The sequence below is a fragment of the Fusarium oxysporum genome, chromosome VI (genome assembly GCF_013085055.1).
Source record: "Fusarium oxysporum Fo47 chromosome VI, complete sequence".
In the NCBI taxonomy this organism is placed as follows: domain Eukaryota; kingdom Fungi; phylum Ascomycota; class Sordariomycetes; order Hypocreales; family Nectriaceae; genus Fusarium; species Fusarium oxysporum.
The window spans coordinates 4,242,368-4,261,113 of NC_072845.1; the positions used below are offsets into that span (position 1 = coordinate 4,242,368).

The 18,746-nt window shown below is 44.4% G+C and overlaps 6 protein-coding genes across 6 annotated transcripts; 4 read left to right on the plus strand and 2 right to left on the minus strand.

Moving 5' to 3' along the window:
* Nucleotides 1–873: 873 nt before the first annotated feature.
* FOBCDRAFT_203751 (uncharacterized protein) lies at nt 874–2,625 on the minus strand (the record flags this gene model as incomplete). The annotated part of the gene is made up of 1 exon (XM_054705235.1): nt 874–2,625. The coding sequence occupies one exon, from the start codon at nt 2,623–2,625 to the stop codon at nt 874–876; it is 1,752 nt and encodes a 583-aa protein (XP_054561210.1).
* A 1,997-nt stretch (nt 2,626–4,622) lies between these two features.
* FOBCDRAFT_321184 (S-adenosyl-L-methionine-dependent methyltransferase) lies at nt 4,623–6,245 on the plus strand. The gene is made up of 9 exons (XM_054705236.2): nt 4,623–4,778; nt 4,838–4,870; nt 4,948–5,038; nt 5,104–5,145; nt 5,200–5,354; nt 5,407–5,444; nt 5,497–5,634; nt 5,687–6,106; nt 6,156–6,245. The coding sequence occupies exons 1-9, from the start codon at nt 4,728–4,730 to the stop codon at nt 6,190–6,192; spliced, it is 1,005 nt and encodes a 334-aa protein (XP_054561211.2). The 5' UTR covers nt 4,623–4,727; the 3' UTR covers nt 6,193–6,245.
* Nucleotides 6,246–7,910: 1,665 nt separating this feature from the next.
* Nucleotides 7,911–8,504, plus strand: FOBCDRAFT_137523 (uncharacterized protein; the record flags this gene model as incomplete). Its single annotated transcript, XM_031185420.3, has 1 exon — nt 7,911–8,504. One exon carries the CDS (start codon nt 7,911–7,913, stop codon nt 8,502–8,504), a length of 594 nt encoding a protein of 197 aa, XP_031036555.2.
* A 998-nt stretch (nt 8,505–9,502) lies between these two features.
* On the minus strand, nt 9,503–11,656 carry FOBCDRAFT_262490 (uncharacterized protein; the record flags this gene model as incomplete). Its single annotated transcript, XM_059611300.1, has 6 exons — nt 9,503–10,477; nt 10,574–10,755; nt 10,827–11,049; nt 11,229–11,250; nt 11,328–11,488; nt 11,553–11,656. The coding sequence occupies 6 exons, from the start codon at nt 11,654–11,656 to the stop codon at nt 9,610–9,612; spliced, it is 1,560 nt and encodes a 519-aa protein (XP_059465251.1). The 3' UTR covers nt 9,503–9,609.
* A 672-nt stretch (nt 11,657–12,328) lies between these two features.
* FOBCDRAFT_321185 (heterokaryon incompatibility protein-domain-containing protein) lies at nt 12,329–15,684 on the plus strand (the record flags this gene model as incomplete). Its single annotated transcript, XM_054705238.1, has 3 exons — nt 12,329–12,655; nt 12,713–14,452; nt 15,397–15,684. The coding sequence occupies 3 exons, from the start codon at nt 12,329–12,331 to the stop codon at nt 15,682–15,684; spliced, it is 2,355 nt and encodes a 784-aa protein (XP_054561213.1).
* A 692-nt stretch (nt 15,685–16,376) lies between these two features.
* FOBCDRAFT_185904 (uncharacterized protein) lies at nt 16,377–18,330 on the plus strand (the record flags this gene model as incomplete). Its single annotated transcript, XM_054705239.2, has 1 exon — nt 16,377–18,330. The coding sequence occupies one exon, from the start codon at nt 16,377–16,379 to the stop codon at nt 17,967–17,969; it is 1,593 nt and encodes a 530-aa protein (XP_054561214.1). The 3' UTR covers nt 17,970–18,330.
* Nucleotides 18,331–18,746: the final 416 nt, after the last annotated feature.

Below are 18,746 nucleotides of genomic sequence, written 5' to 3' on the forward strand. Positions count from 1 at the left end.
TCGGTTATCGAGACCTAGTGAAAACCCATGTAAGTCAATTCACTAGGGAGCGATCATTTGTTCCCATAAATTTGGGTTTCTACTGTAGTTGTGAGGTGAAACCTGAATGTGTAGGATGCCCGCTGTGAGTTCAAGTGACCAGTCCCTTTGATGAACATGTCTCGTTTCGGTGCACTTCTCAAAGAAATAGACTGGCAGTCAGGGACAATACGGTATGAAATATAATTTTCCAAATGCATGCTCGAGTCGCCTTTCCAATGCACCACGGTTTAATTATGCTCCTCTCGGTCAGAGTATATATTAACAGGGTTACGTCCTTTTCAAAGGTCCGTATTGGAAAGTGCCAAGAGTTCAGAACATATACCGCAAAATACAAAGTGACCACCATGTACGTCCGTAACAGCCGTAAAACCTTGAATTAATCGATCTAACCAACGTTACGTCCGTGAAGTTATTAGCCACCCTTAAGCAAGCCTAAATCTTCTAAATCAGCCTATTTAGTCTGAGATTCAGAGCGGGTTCCCTATGTTTATAATTATTGCATAAGAAAAAGGGGTAAAGGCTTAAAAATAAAAGCTACTTACCCCAAATACTATTTATAATAATATCTCTTTTATATAAATTATACATTTTATCTATTTATTTAAATATACTTATACTCTAATATTATATAATATAATACAAATAAAAGGCAGGTATAATATTACCCTAGGTATTACAAAGTTATATAGTTTAAATAGAACATATACTTGATATAATATTTTATATAATCTGTGAATATAAACCTAGTAAAGATTAGTTTACCTGTTTAAAAACCATAAACTATCACAAATATAAAACAGAACTATTATAGTTAAGTACCTGCTTTCGCACTTAGTACTGCTCTCCCTTTTGCGGAGCTTGAACCACTCTAGGTTGGGCAAAAGCGAGTTCTGACCAAACGTGGCCCTGATAACTATTCGCGCCCCTATAAGAGACAGCACCATACCGAACCTTTCTGTCACCTATATCTTTCACTAACCGACTTGCATCCAAGTTCGAACCAGATCCGGCGAGCTCCGGCGCGCTAAATGCCCTCGCGATCTCGATAGGCGACAGCGAGACGTCCCGCCCGAGACGCCACCAGTACATCAAGAGCGGGACGACAGCAACAGCAGCCAGGCCGATGAGCATCAGCGCCAGGCCCAGAAAGAGGAAGTCAGATGTGTAAACCACCTCGGTCCCTTCCTGCGAGACACGGACCGACTGAGCTGCTACGTACGAGTTATTACCCTGCAACGCAAGCCGGAACATAAGCTCCCGCGCTGTCATAAGAATATCGTGGGTGGGATCGAGCCACCGGTTCTGGCATAAGAAATCTGCATCTGTGTCCTCCTCAGCCCTGCGGCTGTATCGTAGGGCAGTGATGCCCGTTGTTGCCATATCGTATCCCACGGCACCCGCCCAGCGCAGCGTCACCTTGGCCGAGAATATACCCTGGAGCGCCAGAAAGATGCCGCCATGCAACTGCATCTCGCTCATCTCGGCGTATTTGATCAGTCTGTCGTCCTCATACGTGTAGCCGCGATCTAGCGCAATGGTGCCGTTAGCGATAACAATACGGTATGCGAGCGTTGCAGGCACCATTATGCATTCACGAACCGCCACGTTGCCCTTGCAGCGGCCATGCTCTTTGAACTTGGCCGTCAGGTTCATGACGGGCTCTATGGCACGCAACCTCTGGGTCGGTTCATAGATCATGTAGGAAAAGTTCGTGCTAAAGACGGTGCTCTCATTGAAAGCCGAGTTACCATCCTCTGCGACCTCGTCCGGCTTCCGGGGCGTCTTGTCGAAGAACTCTGTCCCGTTAGCACATGCCATCTTATACCCAGCCGCTTGCAGGATACCACGGCATATTGTCGTCCCCTGGCAGGGCAATTTCTTGAGCCGGATCGGGGCTGACAGGAGGTGATTCTGTAGCACGGGCGCGAAGGAGGGCGTTATATAAGTGATCTGGTGAGCGCGCCCAGTAGTCATGCCAGTCGTGCCTGAGGTGGCATTAAGAGATAGGGCCGCCACGATAGGGATGTTCATGTTGGATGCTATAGGGCGGCTGACAGTGCGTGATGCCCGCTGCGCAAGCGGTGCATTAGCAGGGACGAGGGCAAGCAGGACAGCAGCGAGGGCAACGAGATTAAAACTACGCCCTGCTAGGAGCGCCGACCGCAGGCTAGTGCCGAACGACCAGATATGGTGGAGGTCTGCCACGGTAGTTTTACCATCCTCGCGCAGAGCCGCGACCCACCACGAGATTTCGACGCCCTTATTGAAGGTGTAGCGTAGTACGATGTTAGCAACTACTGAGGCGATGGCGAGGTAAACACCTGGCGACACCGGCCAATTGTCGATCTGGTCGCCATTTGACTTGAGAACAATGATGATCATGAAGAGAGCGCAGCCGATGCCGACGAAGAGGGAGACAAACGCGTCCCAGGGCAGGCGACGCAGGAAATGAGCGCGCCAAGGGACTGTTGAATGTGTATGGATTTGTTCATTCGGATTCCCCCCAAGGACAGGATGAATGTTGGCAGGCAATAAGGCGACAGCCGGGCTCGCTATTGATTTATTATCTGGAATCGAATGCATAGTCGTTGGAAAGTCAGTGGGTTGTGCGGCTTTATTATCACCTATATTCTGAACCTATAGTTAGAGTGCAGTGGGGAACTACTGATTTATATACAGCAAAATCTTCTTCAGCCTTATTTCATACCTCGGGATATCTATGCCTGTAAAAAGGAGCTGATTTTGGTTTTGTAGGACATGATGTATTAGCAGCGCTGTGGCTTATAAGCTATTGAACGCCTCTACCAAAAAGCGGCAGCAGTGCGAAACCATGAGGCTGTCAGCGAATCATAATAGGCCAGTAATTGTTGTTGTTGTTGGAGCAATTAGTACAGGGTATTCTATCTGTTATAAGATTAAAATATATAGGCCTTTTTTTATTTATTTATTTTACGTACCCACAAAAGGTCAGAATATATAATAACTTTAGATCTAGTTGGCTTAAAGTTAAGTATCGGTTTTGGAGTTTTTTTCAAGTGATCATGGAAGCGCTTACTCTTTATTTTACGATCCTACCTCCCAGTCTGCTTCGTTATTATTACTCATTCCCTGCCATTCCCTGTCACTCCTTACATCTGAGAGGCTGGCTTAATCCCGCCCCTGGCAAAGCTGAAAATTAAAATGCGCTATTGACGCATCCCTCAGCCGTCCTGATACGATATTTAGGGGTTCCCTGTCCTGAGCTTTGTCAACAGGGTCTCTCCGTCATTTCTCGCTGCTCAAATCTGGATAAGCAGCAGTCGGACCTCGAACCTAGCGGATTCCGTCGAGTCGAAGGGTACCCTATACCTTGCATTGAGTGGGTTTACAGGGTATTTATAAACTTTAGATCTTTAGTATATGTAGTATCTCACCCCTCCCCCCCTGTTGTTGTACTGTGTTGTGATTATGTGTTCGTCTCATTGTGTTGTCTTGTCACCTGATCCAATATATTACTAACCAGCCGATTGTGGATTGAGGCCACTTGTTCAACTAAGGTTCGAGGCAACAGCTGCGTGATCTGTTGGCTTGATATTAAGGTTACTGTGTTTTTTGGCGTGATGTATTATGCCTTTTATCATATTGAGGTTAAAAACCTTATATTGTGTTATCTTGACTATGCAACCTTAGCATGACTTTTAGTATAGCTGCAGTTAATTTATCTTTAGATAGTATCTTATTAAGTTGAACTATATAAGTTATTTTACAAGTTACAACAAGGGCCTTCGTTAATTATCCACCTTTAGAATACCACTCTATTAATACTTGAAGAATCTATAAACTTACTTACAGAGTCCGGTATCCTGCTCTAAGAGCATATGTAGGGAACTTAGTTTGATAAGGGGAAACCAGTTAGCTCCGGCTTTGACGTTATTTAATTTGACAAGTTCTCCGGCTTTGAATTAGTTTAATTGGTTATATATTCTCCATTCTTCCAGCTCCTTGCTTGCAAACCTTTACTAACGCAACACCCTAGGGTCATCTACTTTTCGTCCGTGCCAACCCTACTACGACTGTCATAAGGGCTGTCTATAATGTAACGAATTACACATGATCTGGCCCGTGCATCATGGAGGTTCTTCTAAATATAGGCAAGATCCTCCAGCCTCCCTCCTAACCCTTACCCTAACGAGACATTGTGGGGATTGATAGCGGGAACTAGCATTAAGCTTTTCTCTTTTCTCAACCACGCTACCTAAGCAGGAACGAAAGATGGCATGGTGTTGCTAATTTAGCTTATGGTAAAGTATTGCTGACGGGAGGAAATCGTCGAACATTGCTGCTTGCATGCATCACATGTTAGAACTTTGTCGTAATGATTGTTTGTTGGCCAAGGCCGCAGTCCCCATAGAAACACAAAGCTTGATTGGCTAGGAGACCTCATCCTGGTGCGACTGTTGGTGCTGTTGGTGGTGCACATCTTCCTGATGAGGGAGGAGGGAGGAGAGAAGAGAGAGGAGGGAGGAGACAACAACGCCACAACTGAATGAATCATTGACTACTGCTGGTGATTACGAACAGGGCGCATCTGCGGGGTTATATCTGACCGCCCGTCCTTAGGGGACAAAATCTAGGGCAAATCTCTCCTCCAACCTCAACACCCTCTAGCGACGAAAGACCTCAGCGCGCGCACCTGAAGCAGTTTAATGCTTGGTAAAATGGCTACAATCGGTGCAGACCCTGTCATACAGATTGATGTACGAACTATTCTCCGCGACTTTGCATGATATGAACATGAGCTAACCCCAAAATCAAGGTTGACGACGATCGAGATTCAGCGGCCGGAGATGTATGTATTGATGTCTTCCTGGCTTACTCCTGATGTGTAGTGAAAGAATATGATTGCTGATACAAACGACGACATAGGACAATACGTCATCAACTGCTAGTGTGACCAGCTCTATCCTCAATTATCGATTCGAAAACGGGCGAACATACCACGGGTACAAGGACGGAAGTACGTTGCATGCAAATATCCTTTGTAAGATTTCTAGGACTCACACCTTTTCTCACCTGCTGTAGAGTACTATATGCCCAATGACGAAACAGAAAACGACAGACTAGGTAATATAGAACGCTCCTCCACTGTTAAAGATGCTGACACTTGAGCTTTTTTAGACTTGCAGCACAATCTGTTCCTCCTGACTTTTGATAACAAGCTTGGTCTCTCCCCGCCGAACCTTCCCGACTTCAAGACTGGCCGAGTTCTGGACCTGGGTACCGGTACAGGCATTTGGGCCATCGACTTTGCTGACGAACATCCCGAGGCTGAGGTGAGAGAAAGCACCTTAGAGCAAACAGCGACTAAAATTAATAATTGACTAGGTGATAGGGGTCGATCTGTCTCCTACCCAACCGGAGTTGTATGAGATAAGTCCCCTCATGGAACTTGGATGACTACTCAAACTCGAGCAGTGTGCCACCGAATTTACAGTTCGAGATTGACGATATTGACGAAGAATGGACTTATTCTCTGCCATTTGATTATATTCACAGCAGAATGATGAACGTCTCAGTCAAGAACTGGCCAGAGTACATACGCAAGATTTTCGAGTAAGTTGTTTAATGGTTTAGTTAATAGGCCTGAAAGCCCTGATATGCATAGAAACCTTACTCCGGGCGGCTACGCTGAGCTCCAGGACGTCGATATAATGATGCAATCAGACGACAATACCCTCACCCAAGATCATGCCCTTTGGAAATGGGGCTTTTTTCTGGCCAAAGCCGGACAGGAGCACGGAACTCCTTTCATCGAGACTAATCGACTGAAACACATTATGACCGAAATCGGATTTGTTGATGTCAAGGAGACACCATTCAAATGGCCGTCAAACCACTGGCCCAAGGAGAAAAGATTTAAGATCCTTGGAGAGTGGAGCAACCTAAACACAGTTAACCTTCTTGACGGACTTTCAATGGCTTTGTTTACAAGATGCCTTGGCTGGACCCCTGAGGAGGTTAATGTTTTCCTGGTTGATGTCAGGAAGGATTTGAACAACCCGAAAATCCATGCCTACTGGTCAATGTATTTTTTACCACCCCCTTTTCTTCTCAGTGTATTAATACTTTGTTAGCCGTTCAGTTTACGGAAGGAAGCCTAAAATCAAGTAGGCAAATGCGATTTAGATATTTAAGGCCGCCACCATTTTCTTTTAATAAACTTAATTCTATTATATAATTCTCTGGTCTATTAAGTATAAAAAGTAAAGATTTACAATCAATTTTACTTTAGCTTTTATTACTACTATAGCCCTTATTTACCTCCTTAATAAATTTAAGAAATAAGCCAGGCTATCTATAGTTAAATATTAGAGAGATAGTACCAGAGTAATAAGACTTTTTATAGATAGAGTAGATAATTAAATTTTTAATTTTAGCAGTATAATACTAAAACCTATGCAGGAAGGCATTAAAATAATAAGCTATAAGCCAATATTAGAAACAGGAGTATACTTATTTAATTCTTTCTGCTTAGTCTCCTAGTCAAAATTATCAACCAACTCATTCTTCAGAGATACCAAAGTTTCTAGGGCACTACCAGCCCTTAGATTAAGATACTCTGCGTTTATTGGCAACCTTGTTCTTTCAACCAGGTCCATCATGTGAGGAACTGCCTGGGAGAGGTTAATTGTAAGCAGCCTTAAATTGAAGCTGTTAGGGCTGGGCGAAGCGATCGCATCAGCGCCATATGGCGAAGACACGAGAAAAATAAGGCGCAGAAAGGCAGATATCATCGTAAATAAATGTTAAAAATATACTTGGGTACTATCAGGTCGGGTTGATTACTCACCCTCGGATATCTTTATTAACTAGAGGGCCGTAATTATACTTATACTTATGTCTCCTGCAATTTCACAATTACAAATAGAGAATATCCCGGTTGTTTCTACACAGAGATTCATTAGATAATAATTATAAATCATTTGGATCAGTAAGCTGCAGATGGGTCACTAAGCGGCTTTCAGGTCAGTAAGCTGCATTATGAAATGACCCAACCAGAGTGCATAGCGCTCGGAGTAGACCTAGAACAATAAGGGGACACGACAAGGATTAGTCACCTTAAACAAAATATTCAAGTTCGGTTAAATAACTAAAATTGACTTTGGCATCCTTGTAAGGTAACCTCAAAAGTTCAGCCTTACCTTAGTAAATTTACTACTAAACCTATTTAGCTCCTATAACCGAACTAGCTGAAAAAAAAGGAAAATGGTATATGCTCTTAAGTGTTGCTAATTGGCGCAACAACCTTTGGGACTAAACAAAAGTACTGCTACGCCAGATAGCAACACTCATACGATATAGACTTGACTGAATGGAACGAGATGGTGGAGTTGTTTTTGCTGTCAAACCTGTATCCTGTCAAATCCGCCAGGCAGCTACTCAAGTCGTAATCTTAATACACCTATCAGTACGGAGTAATCATATCATAGATGAGACCCCACAGCCTCGTTCATTGAGTGGAGACTCTTAGAGACAGTGTCTCTGACAGCTGATGGTCTGCAACGTTGCTTGTAGTCTCACCTGACAGTATACCATTTGTCAAGAGATAGGAAGTATTATCGGCACTACAGCCCCTGAGCCAGTATCGTTGTTATCTGGATTATGCAGCTTCCGAGGTTACTGCTGATGATGAAAAAAGTATAAGAACAGACGACCTGACGAGCATGAATAGATCACAACCCCTCACTCAGCCTCCTACTTCTCACTCATCCATTACCACTATTCCTCTCAACATCAAAATGCTTTTGTCCACATTCATAACCCTCACCTCACTCCTCGCTGCCTCTGCCTCGCCTGTTGGCAGCAAGCCGGAGGACATTGACCCCAACATGGTTGAGGTGAACGCCTGGCTCGATGACACAAGCAACACCACTACTCTCATCATCGGGTCTCGCTTCTACGTTAAAGAACCCTTCGACAAGCTGGACAAACGTGACTGCATCCCCCGTCGATGGACTACCAACAACGTCGACCGTACAGGCACGTGGTGGAGTTCCTGGGAAAAGGTCAGTGGCTGCAACTACAACACCAAAAGCTCATCTACCGCGTCCTACAATTTCCAAACAAGCCAGACGATTACAAAGACCGTATCCGGCAGCTTTGACGCGGGTATCGGTAGCGTGGACGGCATCGCTAAGACGATCAATGGCAACGGGGGCCTGAGCCTGGGTTATTCTTGGAGTACCAGCAAGACCACCGGCTTCGAGTTTACCTGCAACATCAACCCTGGTGACAAGGCGTCAGTTTGGCAGCAGAACCTTATGGGTTGGGCTGACACGGCGCAGCGCAGGTGCACTTCTGGCTGTGGCGAGGGTGAATGGTGCAGTGATTGGAAGTTTGGCCACATTGATTTCCCTCTCAAGGGCGGCTCGCAGACGAACCAGAATCTTGGTTGCTCGTCTGGTGCTGACTCCCATTGTTGAGTAACTGAAGAAGCCTTACTCGATATCTCTGTGAGATCTGACTCCCAATGCCCTAAGTGAAATATATATGGATGTCGGCAATCAATCCTTTCCCTTTGGATCTTGCTGCGTCCCATTGCGTTGGAGGAGAGAGGATTGATCAATAAACTGGCGTTTATGCCAGGCTGAAACGCTCGCCTACATTCTCTGACCTGCATGTTGGTACTTAGCCACCAAGTCCTAGCTCTTTCTTTCATGAGGCTTATTGTATGGAACATATTTCAAGTTGGAGGCTTCCTGTCTTTGGTTTCTCTTCTATCTTCTCAGATAGAACAGAGCCTTGAAGTAAAGTGTCCATTCATCTAGTACTATAGTCAATTATACTATATCTTTATTTCTCTTTCGTCAGCATTTAAGTCTATTTCGCAGGGTTACTATCTCTCAATCCTCATCCACTAACAACCGTGTTCTCTTGACACCCTTCTCGCTTTGTCCATATCACATGCCAAGAGCTCGGCAGATAAACTCCGAAATTACCCACTATAGGCTAATCAATTTAATTCTAATCCCCTTTCGTATCACCCTAGCATGGGTAACGAAGGCTAGAGAACATTGAATGTCGCATTCTGAGCTGAAAAGACAGGGTACATTTGAGCCCCCTTAGTTCGGGTAAAGAGCCCAAAAGGGATTATACTAAGAATAAAGCTAGCAGATTTTATTGGTTCTGCCGCCTCATGCATGACATGCCTGGTGAGAGAGATGCATCAATCTCAGAGTAGCAACCTGAGGAAGAAGAGTTGTATCAGTGCATACGAGGACGCTTAATGGCGTCGATGTGATTCTTCAGCGTAGTAATCATTTCATGCACGAGGTGCAGATACGAGGTCAAATGACGGCAGTGTTATTTGGATTAGGGTTGAATCAAACTAGCACACAACAGTATCAGTGCATTCCAGTAATTGGTGAGATATTAAAACTTAATGGAACTGGAAGAAATCATAATCATCTAAAAGCTGACTCCGAGTTACTCTTACCTCTGTTGTCTATAGTCTCTAACTCTAAAATACTTATTCTTCTTCTACCTTTTTATTGCAAACCTCTTTGTAACAAGTTGTAGGAGAAGAAGTCAATACCATGTTTCACCACATGATCGCTCCCATATCTGCCTCGCAGTATCCTCCATCGCATTAACTTCTGGCCATGCTATTCTTGCTAGAATAGCTTTGGCATCTGACCAATTTCTTATCTGAGCAGTCCGGCTCCATTGCCAGATTGCCTGAGAGAAATATTTCGTGGCTTGTTGATCAGAACCTTGACTGTCTACTGTGACATTGATGGCGCCCAACATCATCTCCCAGAGTAGAAGCTGGTCACTCATCGATCTGCCATCCCCCATACGCCCAAACTGTTTCATAAGAGCCTTCTTGAAAACATGAATAATATAATCGTGGGCCATCGTTTCTTCTGGTTCACCAAGCCCAAGAACACGGTGGATATAGATGCTAGAAGCAATATATAGGCCACACCACGTAGTACGAAGTTCTTGTTCCTGTAGCTTCTCCAAAACTTCAGTTTCCTTCCTTATCAATTCATCCTTGGTGTAACAGAATGAGGCGATGTGAGAAGCTAACTGGTCGAGATGAATCTGTGACGCGACACAGTTCGTGCATGCCATAGCGAACTGGACTTCGTCATGGTCGATATGCGGCTTTCCGTACATCATGTCCAGACTCTCGGTGATGGCTTTTAATCTTTCAATCGTGTCCCTTCCGTTTATCCAGCTCAAAGTTGCTCGTGGTGGCACGGGCTTTGAAAATAAGAGCATCGTGCGAAGAGAAAGTAGCTTGAGTGAAGGGTCACAGTTTCTCTCTATTTGATTCAAGGGGTGCGATAGAGTAGTTTCACTTGCAGGTGCCGGGGTCCCATCTTCTCCTGACTTCTGGCCGGAGTATGGCTCTTTGTGCAGTGTATAGCGGGTATAAAAGCTAAGTATTCTGCTCCATAATCAGCACGCATCGGATATGGGAGAACACATTTGCTTGTTAAATGTCCATTGGCCATTTGGCGCATTATCAGGGTAGAAGACGTACAGCAGAAAGTATCGATCAGTGAGCTCTTCGTCTTGTTGGTATTCTTCGGCATCCTGAAATCTGTATGGGTCTGGTTGTTCGTGTATTCGCAGTCTTTGCTGATTTAAGAGGACTACCATTCCATCGATGTGGGTTTTGGCACTAGCTAAACTTCCCAAGCAAAGCTGAGATAAGAGGATGAGCTGTGAGTAGGACAGAAATTTCCCAAATGCACAAGTCCATGGAGCTTTTGTATAGGCCATATTTAACTTACTTCAATGAAGCACAATGTGGCAATTTGTCGAATAATGGAAGTTATCAGTTGAGGATGTCCCCCGGCGATCCAGCCATTGATAGCTTGTATAGCTTTAATCTTATGGTGTAGAAAGGTCGATTCGAACGCTTGCATGCCTTCTTCTGTAGACCAATCATAGTGTAATGCGGCAAAAAGCATTACGGACCGAAGCGCATAGGAGTTGCCAGTGACAGGCGATAGGCTTCTCTTCGAGGTTAGAGTATAGAACTAAAGAGAGCGAAAACCGCTTGTCATGCCATACCGATAGGCGAGTTTTTGTTGCGAGACTTTGTCAAATCTCTCAACAGATTGATAAACTAACCGTTAAAAAGTAAGCTTTCCGGTCGGTTCATTTACTTAATATTAAACTGGGCCACTTACAGTGGTATAAGAGCTCTTTCGACTGATAAGATAAGTTGATAGAAAGACTATCAAAAGGATCTGATGTTGTGCTAAAGGTATCGCTTATAATAACCTCACAAGGCAAGGTTTCCGGGGACATAGTCACAGTTTTAGCTGCAGCAAACGTCAACTGGTCCCACGGTCTACGCGCTTTCGCCTGGGCTCTTCGGTCGCGTAGTGTCAACGTGGGCATAGGGTACTCGCATACGCGGTGTTTCCTAGATCGAAGGCAATTACCACTTTGATATTATTTCATATTAGTCTCTCTCTTCCGTGGTATCCTTTGGGTCATCGGAGACCTACCATTTTGGTTGTTGCTCATCACATCGAATGTGACGCCTACGGCATTCCAGACAACCCGTTCGGCTACGAGGAGCTGGTTTGCCTAGTTTCTCCTGTCCGGGCATTATTTAGTGATTCTGTAAGATACAAGTGGCCAGACTTCAATGAGCAGGTTTCATTACCTTCCAAGTTTCATGTTGACAATGTTGAAGCCAAGATTTGTGAGCCAGAAGGGCGGTGTAGCGTGGCAAACCCCTTCGCAGTCCCCTTAGCCTAGAAGCCTTACAAAGAGAGAGCCATGTGGAGAAAATGCTTAGTCATGTATTACGTGACGAGAGATAACAAGGTCACAAAAGAAGTATTCCCGAGGATAAAATATTGATTAAGAAACCTTACCCGATATCTCTGTAAGATAGATCAAGGTACATGATAAATAATAAAGAGATAAATAAGAGGCGCGAAATCCCCAAGTTCACTAACAGCAAGCAAGTAAGAATCCCGCTTGCAGACAGCCCTAAGAAGTGGGGACTAGTTTTCGAAAAATGGCTCTGGTTCATTGCAATTGTATCTCAAACCAATCAGCTAAAATAGACGACTCTAAGCGCTTACACTTGCATGATTTGCTCAGCCATGCCGCTTCAGGAGCTAAGACTCTACGACATGGGTATATATACACATCCCCCACCTGGTATTTTTCTTGTGAATGGATTCGATTTCGCCACCTGAATTTATAGGTAGCTCTACCTTGTACATGCTCATGTACCTGGTGGTTTTCTTCATTCAACTTGCACACCGCTATGGAGAATTCCGCTCACCAACATATAGCTGAGCTCGACGCCATAGTCAACGCTACGCAGAGCTGTCCTATATGCAGAGACCTACAGCCCGGTGACGATGATGATGAATTCAATACTATCGGGACTCAAAGTCTCAGAGATGATTGTGGATACTGTCGTATTCTCAAATCAGCCATGAATAGCCTGGCTGATGGACCGACAACTCAGATTTTTGTTCGTAGCAAAGAGGATGGGCTTATTAGCGTTGAGTACTTCTCTGAGAAGAACCCAGGCTCCGAGGATAGCTATGCGAGCAAGGCCGGGTTTATCATCTATTCTCATGATAAGGTAGACAACTTACTTCATCTGTACGAGTATCGAGGCTCATAATAACCCAAACATTAGTCTCGATTCATTCCTGACCTTGGAATCCTCAGCGCATATCCCGAATCAACCGAGCTCGATGCATCCGTAAATTTCATCAATGCACAGATGTCAGAATGCAGCACCAAACACGAGCCATGCAAAAAACAGCTCGAGTCACCGCTTCCAACGCGCGTCGTTAGTGTTGGCTCTTCTGACGCAGATATCCGGCTTGTCGAGTTAAAGAACGTCCCAGCACGATACGTAACATTGAGCCACTGCTGGGGTCGTAAACAACCACTCAGGACAATTATTTCCAACTTCGAAGACATGAAAAAGTCAATCGATGCAAATTCCCTACCGATTGTCTTCCAGCAAGCGATTTGGATCGTTCGGATGCTAAAAATCGACTATATATGGATTGATTCACTTTGCATTATTCAAGACAGCCAGTCGGACTGGGAACTTGAGTCTTTGCAAATGTGCGATTACTACGAAAACTCCTTCTTGACTATCTCAACAGCCACATCACCAAATTCTACCATCCCATTTCTCGGCCCACGAGACAAGAGGTGGTGGCCGGCTAAACTCAACCTGACAAATGGTTCGAGTAGCGAAGACGTTTACGCGCAGCGCATACCGAGCGAGCCAGAAGAAGAAGGAATACTTTTTACGCGAGCGTGGACATGGCAAGAGGCTGCCATGTCATCGCGCACAGTTTATTTCACGCCGTCGGAACTCATTTGGGAGTGTTTAGAACATGTTGTGCCACAAAGATATATACCTGATCTTGAAGTATCTGAAAGGCTGGGCTTTTCTAAAGTTTTGTCTATTCTAAGATTTAGCTTGAATCCGGATATGGATCGCGATATCGACAGGTCAGTGGGAGATAGTAGTGACGATATCTTGGGGAGCGAAAATCCCATGGGCATAACTCCGCCAGGTTTCGACTCTGCAATTTCGTCAAATGCTTCGGCACTCTCGCGCCCGGATAGCCCCAGCTCCACCTCTTCCGACGCCAACATAATGAATTTTGTTTGGGATATGTGGGATGACCTAGTGACATACTACTCACGTCGTCATCTCACCTTTGTCACTGACAAATTACCGGCACTGAGTGGCGTCGCGTCTCGTGTCCATAAAATCACAAAGTCCCGTTATCTTGCAGGCATGTGGGAGGATAACCTTGGTATCGAGCTATGCTGGGCCAGGGCATATAGAGAGTATCAAGACTTACCGACCCTTTCCACGCAGTATGTGGCACCCTCATGGTCGTGGGCCTCGATACATGGAGCAGTGAAGAGTCTGGTAGAGAGAACGATCAGTACCTTCGAACCCAGCTTCACCATCATTGAAGCCAACTCTAATGTTTCAGGGCTCAACCCATTCGGCGGGGTCACTGCCGGCCACCTTCTCATGAGAGGACAGATCGCTGAGGCGATGTTGACCTGCGACGACCCTCAAACAAGTCTCTATTATAAAATATCGGGGCCTACAGACAAATGGGAGTTTTCTCCTGACAGCATCCTCGTCTTGAATAATGGCAATGTATCAAGGGCTAAGCAGGATCCAAAACCCTCCAAGTTCACGGCCAAGATTCATTGCCTGTACATTGGCTCGAGATACAGTGCTCGAGGCGACGAGAGTGACAGAGAATTCTTCATGTTAGTGTTGGGTCAATCTGAAAATGCTGATGGCGATAAGTCATTTTGTCGCATTGGTCTGGCCTATTCCCAGAGTAACTTGTTATTCAAAGGAGCTCCTGTGCTAGATGTCAAAGTGGTATAAACATAACTCGAGTTGGATCTGAGGGCTTTATAGTTCTGGTGTCCTATGTAGGAATGTCTGGATATCTTGGCTATTATCCACCAGGTGGTCCATAGTTCTACTCAAAGTCAGAAGCTTGATTGAAAATAACGGCCTTTCAAGTGTAGTGGCTGCTTGTCGGAGTTTGCTGGCCGATCAAGTGTTTGCGTGCACCGATGTAGCAAAACTTCGATTTCCCGACCTCTTGTATTAACTATCTAAGGTATTTTGCTCAATTGCTTTTTGTCTGCTTATAATACAACATAAAGGAGTAAGTGAAGAGATATGGAAAGAGTAAAGAAAATAGAGAAAAATACCCTAAGAGAGGGGAGATTAGCTATAGATAAGGATAAGGAGTCTCTAGAGGTAGCAAAAGTAGTTTTTCAAAATAGGCATATCTCTAAGGATCTTAGGGCCAAGATGGCTAGCCTCTTGAGACCTAGTCTGGTAGCTAAAGGGAAGAAATGAAGGCTGTAGTAACTGGGTATGCTCCAGAGGTCTGGAGGGACTGCTTGTGTTAGCTAAGAGGGATATAAAGATAGCAAAAGGTTAGGGCCTGCCTTCCCTACCGATGCTATTATCATTTGCCATAGTAACTACTGCTCTCCTTAGACTTACTGCTATACCTGCTCTAGCTTCTAGGCCATTTTTAAAGATAGCCTTTATACTTAGCATAAATATAATAATAATACCTAGAATATGCCTAAGATATGCAATAATAGAAGCTGCTATTATATTAACTATAAGGAGGAGGAGTATAACTAATACTACTCTAAGAATTATGCCTATAGGTTTATCTATAATGCCAACGAGGACTGCTATTACTTCAAAGAGTGCCAGAATGCCTGCTATACCTATAAGAAGTGCTTAAACGGAGAGTATATGCCTGCTAGCCCTCCTGCTAATCCTGAGTCCCTAAGCCTATCTACCCTGGCAAGTCCCCTGTTGTTGTTGTCCCTGATGTTCCTGAGCAATCTTCCAAGCTTTCCAAGGCCGAACAACCTTACAAGCCTGTCAGCCCTGAGCACCCTGGAACTCCCAAACAACCTAAGACTCCCGAGAGCCCCGAGAACACCACTAAGCCTGAGGCTCCTCTGACCACCGGCTCTAACGAGACGCTTGAGGTTCTCGTAGTCACCGCTGGCGCCGCGAAGAAAACCTTTGCCGGCGTGGCCGCTGTTTTCGCTGGTCTTTCTTTCCTCCTGTAAAGCATTTCTTTCTTATATCTGGGTTTCATGACATCATGGCACTACGCAGCATAACATAATACGGCGCTCATGTATGACTTTGTAAGCTTTACACCCTTATATGATGTTTGATTTCTCGTTCATTCTTGTACCAATCTACCTTTAGATAGTCTCGGTTTGGACATTATACTTTAATACACAATTGGCCGTAATGTGTATTATGATTGCAGCAGCGAGCAATTGTGACTATATTATGATGAAGTTGGCGCTTGTAGCTCTTTGTCAAAGATGCCCCAGGTTAGCGTGTGTCGCGTATCATAAGTCGGTGTGAAGAAAACGACAAAATTTGGAGATGGCATCTACTAGATGCTAATGTCAAGCAATCTCGGTTTCTCAGTGTCCCAAAGGCCGCTAGATCACGGGCCCAAAAACAAGGGCTCCTATTGTTGCTTCTTGACACCTAAGTCCAGTTCGGAAACCGGCAAAATGTATTTCCGCATCTCGGCACAGCATGTAGTGGCGCAGCTCAAGCACGCCGTCCTAGCCCCCTCTTCCAGCTTACGCTGAACCGACCGGTCGCATGCCTTGACTTTTCCTCTGCTTGATCAACCTGGGAATGAAACAGTCCGCCCGATCTGTCTCGTATAACCCTTTGAAGTTTTGGTGAACTCTTTTCTGGACACCTTCGATTTGCAAATCTACAAATCGTCGCCATGAGCCCCGGACTGTGTCTTGCACCCAAGAGGGCCCGAGAGAGTACATCCAAAGTTCGAACCGGATGTAGCACTTGCAAAACTCGTCGGGTGAAATGCGACGAAGCAAAACCAACTTGTCGACGCTGCGCCATTGGATGCCGAAAATGTGAGTACAACGCTGCGCGTACAACACCCCCACGAAGAAGCGTCATCACGGTTTATGTGCCTCCTACGCAAACACAACTGGTATCTGGCATCAATGACCGCGGCCTTGACTTCTTCCAACGAAATGTTGCTGGAAAATTGGATGGTCAGTTCAACTCAACGTTCTGGAGTAGGCTTGTGTTGCAATTGTCACACTCCGAACCATCGATTAGACACGCCGTATCAGCCATCAGCACCATTTATCATGACATTGAGGAGGCTACGAGGCATCCGGTGGGCTATGTCAATGCCAATTCCAACGCTCGAGAAGAGTGGAGCGCAGCAATAAGAAGTCTATCAGCTCGCATTCAAGCGCACCCCGACTCGAGCTTGGTGCCTTTGGTCTGTTGCCTCCTGTTCACATGTATCGAGTTTCTCAAAGGAAAAGTCGAGTCTTCTCTATTTCACGCTCGGAATGGTTTCAATATCCTGGCTACGCTCCATCGCAACAATGAGACCACAGGAATAGCGTCCAATATCTTATCCAACGATCTTAGAGCCATCGAAGATTACATCGTGCCCATGTTCTCGGGCCTGAATGTGCTCTGCCTACTCGCTGGCATACCAACGCCGCCAATACACGCCCAGGCAGATGACAAAGGTGCTCTTCATGAAGACCTTGCCCATTCTAGACGGCGGCTCCTTGTGATCTCAGACCAATGTATCCGATTCATTGGCGAAGCCAGTCTCAAAGCAGATGCGTTCCAAATCGACATGGACGATCTCGTTGAACAAGCCAAACTTCAAACAAGCCTAGACACATGGCGTGCTCAACTATATGGACTTCTCGAACGGATGCAGGCTGCCTGTAAATCGGTCAAACAAGAGCCGCTCAATCTACTCTTGGTACATTATAAAGTCATTTACATCTGGTTGAGAGTTTGTACCGCAGCTGCTGAGACGGCTACCGACGCCTATCATACCGACTTCCAAGAGCTTGTGCATTACGCGGAACAAATCACCAAACTAAGTGGGAGAATGGCGACGCCTCAACTGCTGTCTTTTGATATACAAATCCTGGGGCCTCTATACTATGCCGTGTTGAAATGCCGTTATCCTACCACACGAAGGCGCGCCCTGGAACTATTGCGATTAGCACCTCAACGCGAAGGGCTGTGGAACGCACATCACGCATACGTAACTGCAAAACGTATCATTGAGCTGGAAGAAAGACATCTCAACGGGCAAGGATTGCCAGACGAGGCTTCAAGATTACATGGTCTCACTCTGCCCAATGATGAGTCACGGATATTCAACCCGAGTGAGATGCCTTTTGACTTTCAAGACTTTGACCACCGCATTGTGTCCAGCCCGGCTTATCCATGCACGCTTGAAGCCAGGTTTTTAACAAAGCCGTGGGGGCTGTTGGGAGAGTGGCAAGAAACAATTGAGTATATCAAGTTGTAACGCATTTTTGATGGGCTTGGAAGTTCAGTTTGAAAGAGAGGGTTACATGATGATACCATTGTAGTCAAATGGGTTGACATGTAATACTACACCACCGACATGCCCGACAGCCTCAGGATTGCGACAACGCACGCCTGACATCGATTTCCAAGATCTTTATATGTTACGATTCGTGCCTGTAACAGCGCTATAAGGCTTCTATAAGCAGGTGTATGCACCACTGTAATTACTACAATAGCAGTTATTAGCCAATCTTTTGCCTCATGGCGTAATGGTTAGGTGCAGCTGTTATATTATACTTGTGGTATTTGCGACATAAGCATAAATAGAGTTAGAATCAAGAGATTAACTAAATATTAATATAAATAAGGGATAATTCTAAGTTATATTAATTTTAGCCTTTCTTATCTTCTTTTACTTATAGTAATTATTTTAAATTTTATATTATATATTTTAAAGCTAATCTTATTGAACTTTTAAGTATTAATTAATTAAGTATTATCTTTTATAATTATATTTTATATAAGCTAGAATCTAATATAAATAATAATTAAATTTATATAATTAGCTCTTTAATAATTATATTTATAAAATAAATATATTCTTAGCTTTTAATTATTATATAATAAAGCTAAAAACCTAATATATATTAGTAAATAATTTATTATACTTAGTTACTAAATAATTTGCTAATTTCTTTATAAAATATAATTATATAAGAAATCCTTATAAATTTACATTAGAAATAAAATAAAATATTATATCCTTTCTTTAGTT

What these genes read in the sequence shown, in the direction of transcription:
- FOBCDRAFT_321184 (XM_054705236.2), top strand. Translation starts at nt 4,728, where the DNA reads ATGCTTGGTAAAATGGCTACAATCGGTGCAGACCCTGTCATACAGATT. An exon ending in ACCCTGTCATACAGATTGAT is followed by an intron (nt 4,779 to 4,837) that starts GTACGAACTATT and finishes CCCAAAATCAAG; the next exon opens with GTTGACGACGATCGAGATTC. An exon ending in TACATACGCAAGATTTTCGA is followed by an intron (nt 5,635 to 5,686) that starts GTAAGTTGTTTA and finishes TGATATGCATAG; the next exon opens with AAACCTTACTCCGGGCGGCT.